General features: G+C 58.3%; 1 protein-coding gene across 3 annotated transcripts in view; it reads left to right on the top strand.

Annotated features, from left to right (window-relative positions):
- Positions 1-4,463, top strand: part of TCIRG1 (T cell immune regulator 1, ATPase H+ transporting V0 subunit a3) — an 11,154-nt gene extending 6,691 nt beyond the window's left edge. Inside the window, exons 11-20 of one of the 3 annotated variants that reach the window (XM_003798389.3) lie at positions 1,536-1,675; positions 1,753-1,910; positions 1,997-2,087; positions 2,604-2,722; positions 2,806-3,019; positions 3,301-3,429; positions 3,555-3,659; positions 3,736-3,853; positions 4,060-4,237; positions 4,323-4,463. In XM_003798389.3, the coding sequence (XP_003798437.1) occupies positions 1,536-1,675; positions 1,753-1,910; positions 1,997-2,087; positions 2,604-2,722; positions 2,806-3,019; positions 3,301-3,429; positions 3,555-3,659; positions 3,736-3,853; positions 4,060-4,237; positions 4,323-4,401 (1,331 nt within the window). In that variant the 3' untranslated portion in view covers positions 4,402-4,463. Of the gene's footprint in view, positions 1-1,535; positions 1,676-1,752; positions 1,911-1,996; positions 2,088-2,603; positions 2,723-2,805; positions 3,020-3,300; positions 3,430-3,554; positions 3,660-3,735; positions 3,854-4,059; positions 4,238-4,322 lie in introns of those variants that run through there. The other 2 variants (XM_023518281.1, XM_023518282.1) reach the window with 2 other exon arrangements.
- Positions 4,464-5,566: the final 1,103 nt, after the last annotated feature.

The following is a 5,566-nucleotide window of genomic DNA, read 5'->3' as shown; positions in this document are numbered from 1 at the left end:
GGGCCCGGGCTGGGGATTCGAACCCACCACCTTAGGTGTATGTGGCTGGCGCCTTACCGCTTGAGCCACAGGCGCCGAGCCAGATGGTGTTTTTTGTAAAGTTTGAATTAATGCCATCTTGGGCTCTCCCTGAGATGGACATTCTGATATAAGTGGTCTATAAAGGGAGATGCCCCCAGGAGAAACCAGTAAGAGATGGGGCAGGGGCTCTGGTTCTCCCCTTATCCCCTTTACTCTCGGGACCCCTGGCATTAGTGACACCTGGTCTGTCACCTGCCTGGTTCCTCTCCCTCCAGATAGTAGTCTGGCTGTGGTGTGGCCAATGTTATCAGACGGAAGGAGGGTCTCAGTATCTCCCAGTGCCACTGGGTGGAGGCCCAGCCATAGATGGGTGAGACAGTGGTGGAGCCCTTCTGGGGAGGGACTTGGTCACAGGCCAGGGAGGGGTCCTGCCTCACCCAGTGAGCAAGAGTCAAGGTGCATGGGCCCCTGGGGGTGGAGGCAGGACATGAGGACAGCTCATGTGGTCCTCAGGGCCAGCCTTCCTGGGCTCCATCAGGTGCATCTGGCCACAGCTCTTGCACACAGCAGGGGCCAGTCCCATTGGGATATGACGCATCACCCAGACACCCATGGTTGAGGATGTGTTTTCCCCTCTCAAAGCAACAGCCTCTGGGGAGGTGTGAGTTTGCTAGGGCAGCTGTACTAAATGCTGGCTGGAAGTCATCTCACAGCTCTGGAGGTTGGAAGCCCAGGAGCAAGGTTGGCAGGGCTTAGGGGCTGCCAGGGAGACCCTGGTCCAGGCCTTTCCCCTTCGAGTGGAGATGGCCATCCTCATCCTCATATGATGTACTACTCTGTGTGTCTCTGTGTGCAAAGTGTCCCTTTTAATAAGGACACCAGTCAGTCACACTGGATTGGGGCCCACCCAAACAGCCTCATTCTAACCCGATGACACCTCTGAAAAGACCCTTTCTCCATATAAGGCCATATTCTGCGGGAGGGTCCCAGTTTAGTCCTTGACAGGGTCTATGTATTGGAATCCTCCTAACTCCCTTGAGGAATTGTTCCATTTTACTGAAGGGAGACCGAGACTTCGGAGATTAAGTGACCAGCTCAGCCTTCCAGAATGCGCCACATGCCAGCCAGGACTGCCTCCTCCCTGTCAGAGCTTTTGTGTTATGCTGTCCTTGAGCATAACGATAGCTAGAGCTGACCCTATGTGGAGGGCCTACAGTCGGACAGCCACTCCTCATGGACTCACTCATTTCTAGGAAGCCTACATCGGCACTAGCATCATCTCCGTTTTACAGATGGGAACAAAGGCTCAGAGAGGTTAAGTTGCTAGCCCAAGGTCACACAGCTTCTAAGTGGCAGGTTCATGCAGAGTCTGGTGTCTGTGCCTCCAGAGCACCACTTTGCCGGTCCCTAGGGTTCTGGGAGCCTGGGTTTGGTGCTTCTGTGGCACCTCAGACGGGGAAGGAGACCCAGTTTCTCTATGGAGGTCTTGGCTGACTGTGCCCCTCTGCTCGCAGCACCTTACACCATCATCACCTTCCCCTTCCTCTTTGCGGTGATGTTTGGCGACGTGGGCCATGGGCTGCTTATGTTCCTCTTCGCCTTGGCCATGGTGCTCTCTGAGAATCAGCCAGCTGTGAAGGCCGCGCAGAATGAGGTGAGGGGTCGGCCTGGGGTCCTGGAGGGGTGGGGGGCAGGGCCAGATAGCCTCTAATGGTGCCCTGCTGCCCCCAGATCTGGCAGACCTTCTTTGGGGGCCGCTATCTGCTTCTGCTGATGGGCCTGTTCTCCATCTACACCGGCTTTATCTACAACGAGTGCTTTAGCCGTGCAACCGCCATCTTCCCCTCGGGCTGGAGCGTAGCCACCATGGCCAACCAGTCTGGCTGGAGGTGAGACCCTGGCCTGGCCCGGCCTGGCCCCAGACCACCCCTGGCCCCTGTTGCAGCCCTAACTGCCCCACCCACTGTTGCTGCAGTGACTCGTTCCTGGCCCAGCACGAGGTGCTCACCCTGGACCCCAACATCACTGGTGTCTTCCTGGGACCCTATCCCTTTGGCATTGACCCTGTGAGTCTTGGCCACTCAAGTGCCCATGGGTGGTAGAGGCAGGTGGCAGGGAAATCTGGGGACTCCCGTGTCCCAGCCACCCACTCCTCCAGCAATTGTTACTAAGCACCTCCTGTGTTCCAGACCCTGTCATAGGCACAGGGAACAGACGAGGTGCCTGCCCTGCTGGGCCTATGTCCCAGTATCCTAACCACACAGAGAGGATGAGTGCAGAAGTTGACTTGTTGTGAGGCTTGTTCTCTCAGCCTTCTGTGAAGTGATTTTACATTTGCTCCTCAGAACCACCTCCGTGCACACATTAGCATTACCCCTCCTACAAACAGGGAGACTGAGGCATGGATGCTGTGCCCCAGGTCACCCAGCTGTGAGGGGCTGGGGCTGGAGCCATCTGGCTTCATCTGTCCTCTGTTGCCCCTCGATGGGTAGGTGACAGATGAAGCTATGGACTCAAAGGGACTTCCTGGCAGCAGTGGCTGGGGAGCCTCTGAGTTCCATCTGTCCCTCCCACCGCCCCAGGTCTGGAGCTTAGCTTCCAACCACTTGAGCTTCCTCAACTCCTTCAAGATGAAGATGTCTGTCATCCTGGGGGTCACGCATATGGCCTTTGGGGTTGTTCTTGGAGTCTTCAATCACATGTGAGGGCTGGGGCTGTCCGCAGGGTGTGGAGGCCAGGCAAGGTGGGGTGGGTCCCAGTGACCACTGCCCTCCTCCTCACTAGGCACTTTGGCCAGAGGCACCGGCTGCTGCTGGAGACCCTGCCAGAGCTCATTTTTCTCCTGGGGCTCTTTGGCTACCTCGTCTTCCTGGTAGTCTACAAGTGGCTGAAAGTGTCAGCTGCCAGCGCTGCCTCGGCCCCCAGCATCCTCATCCACTTCATCAACATGTTCCTCTTCTCCGGCAGCCCCACGAACCAGCCGCTCTTCCCGGGCCAGGTGGGCTGGGGCAGGGCAGTGGGCTCCGTGATGACTGAGCCATTTGGAGCGGCAGGATCCTTGTCTGGGAAAGGGACGCAGGCCCAGGGCTATGCAGAAGGGGCAGGCACACAGCTATGAGCAGAGTGCCACACAGTAAGAGCTAGAAGCTTGAAGCTTCCCTCAGAAGTCTTTAGGGAGCCATCACCCTCAGGACCCTGGGGAGGGGGGACTGCAGGGTCCCTGGGCCCATGTGAGATTGTGCGCGCTGGGAGACAACTGACTCGGAGTCTCACTGGCAGGAAGTAGTACAGTCCACGCTGGTGGTCCTGGCCTTGGCCACGGTGCCCGTGCTGCTGCTTGGCACGCCCTTGCACCTGCTGCGCAGGCAGCGACACCACCGCTCACGGAGGAGCCCCCATGGCAGGCAGGTAGGGTGGGGCATGGCTGGGAGGGGGCTGTCCAGTATGTTGGGCATGTCCCTCACCCTCAGCTCCTGAGTGGTATGATTAGGCAGTGGGGGGCTGCCCATGACCCTGCCTGCTCTATGCCTCAGGAGGAAGACAAGGCTGGGCTGCTGGACTCCCCTGACATGTCTGTGAATGGCTGGGGCTCTGATGAGGAAAAGGCGGGGTACCTGGAGGACGAAGAGGAGGCTGAGGTGGCTGGGTGCCTTCTTGATTGTGGGTGGGGGCAGCTGGCACCCCGCTGGCCACTCACTGCCACCTGCCCTGCAGCTGGTCCCCTCCGAGGTGTTCATGCACCAGGCCATCCACACCATTGAGTTCTGCCTAGGCTGCATCTCCAACACGGCCTCCTACCTGCGCCTCTGGGCCCTGAGCCTGGCCCATGCCCGTAAGTGACCTGGCTAGGGTGGGCCAACTGCTCCGGGCCCAGATCTATCTCACACACAGCTGCTGGCTGGTGGCCTGGGTGGGTCACATCGCTCTGGGCCTCATCTGAGGAGGTCCCTTGCTGGCCCCTACATGCAGGGAAGGCTTCTGGCCACCAATTGGGGCTGGTGGTGCCCACTTGCCCTTGGTCCCCTCTTTTGACCACAGAGCTCTCAGAGGTTCTGTGGTCCATGGTGATGCACGTGGCCCTGGTCATGAGCAGGGATGTGGGCGTGGCAGCTGTGGTGCTGGTCCCCATCTTTGCTGCCTTCGCTGTGATGACTGTGGCCATTCTGCTGGTGATGGAGGGGCTCTCAGCTTTCCTGCATGCCCTAAGGCTGCACTGGTGAGAGCCTGCTCCTGGCCTGGGTGGCAAGGGGAGCGGAGAGGGAAGGAGGTCCCTCACCTGCCCCTCCCCTCCTCACCCCCAGGGTGGAGTTCCAGAACAAGTTCTACTTGGGCACTGGCTACAAGCTGAGCCCCTTCACTTTCGAGGTGGAGGATGAATAGTACCCAGACCCATCCTGACCACTCTGGGCCTCGCAAGGAATAAAGAGGAAGGAGACCTGAAAGCTATGTTGTGGTCTTGTCGGAACACTGAGGGGCCACTACGGGCTATGTGGAAGCCAGAGGAGCAGGGAGCTCCTGTCTAGCTGAGGTGGGGGGAGCTGGTCTAGCATCTGGGGCCTCAAGAAGTTGGACGGAGGACCCATGAACACATCTGCAATAACCCCAGAATTTTGGAAGTGGAAGAGGGCCAGCTAGGGCTAAGGAAGGATGTTCCCAGCACATTTTAATTCAGAGGGAGCGTCTTCCCAGGCCAGGTGGAGTGAGCTCCCTGCCCTTGGAGGTACAAACAGCACTCTGGAATATAGGAAGGGGTTGTCTGTCATGGGTCCAGCCCGGCCTCGGGCTTGAGGAGGCCTAAAGAAGAGGGCAAGCTGGGATGTCCAAGTCTGACACAGTACTCTGTGCAGAGAAGGGCAGAGGATGCAAAATAGGAATTGCTAAGAGCCCTGCCTTCCTCTCCCCTACTCCTTGGTGGGCCTTGGTGAGGATGGCCTCCTGCCACTCCCTCTGGTATGGGTCCTATCACCCACTAGGAGGCAAAGCCTTGATTTTTTTGTCCAACAAGTTGCAAAACGTTCTTCCAGCTGGAGGCCCTGGGAACAAAGGCTGCTGTGAAGCCAGGGCTGCTTGGGCTACAGAGAGCCAAGGTGGCCACAGGCATGGCTTTGGCTAACTGCTAGGAGAAGCCTGTTCTTTGGGTCCTGGACCGTCCTACTCAGGACCCCTGGATGCCATGGCCGAGGGTGGGGTTCTGGACTAAACCCAGAGCCCTGTGCTTGATGCCTTCCTGGGGAGCAGAGCTGGGCAGAGAAGGGGGGGCAGTAATTATGAACAGACACAGTGTGTGGTGTGATTTGGGGAGATGACCTGCCCTGGCGTGCTGGTTGCCATGGGAACATTATGCAAAGGCAGTAGGGTGTGCACCTTTGGGGGATAGACATCAAAAGACAAGAGCAGGCTCAGGGCCTGTGGCTCAAGTGGCCACATACACCTAAGGTGGCGGGTTTGTATCCCCAGCCCGGGCCCGCCAAACAACAATGATGGCTGCAACCAAAAAATGGCCGGGCGTTGTGGCGGGCACCTGTAGTCCCAGCTACTTGGGAGG

The sequence above is a fragment of the Otolemur garnettii genome, unplaced genomic scaffold (genome assembly GCF_000181295.1).
Source record: "Otolemur garnettii isolate 467f Iridium unplaced genomic scaffold, OtoGar3 scaffold00134, whole genome shotgun sequence".
NCBI classification, from domain to species: Eukaryota; Metazoa; Chordata; class Mammalia; order Primates; family Galagidae; genus Otolemur; species Otolemur garnettii.
The sequence above is the reverse complement of the archived record's forward strand: the minus strand, read 5'-3'. Positions and strand labels throughout refer to the sequence as shown.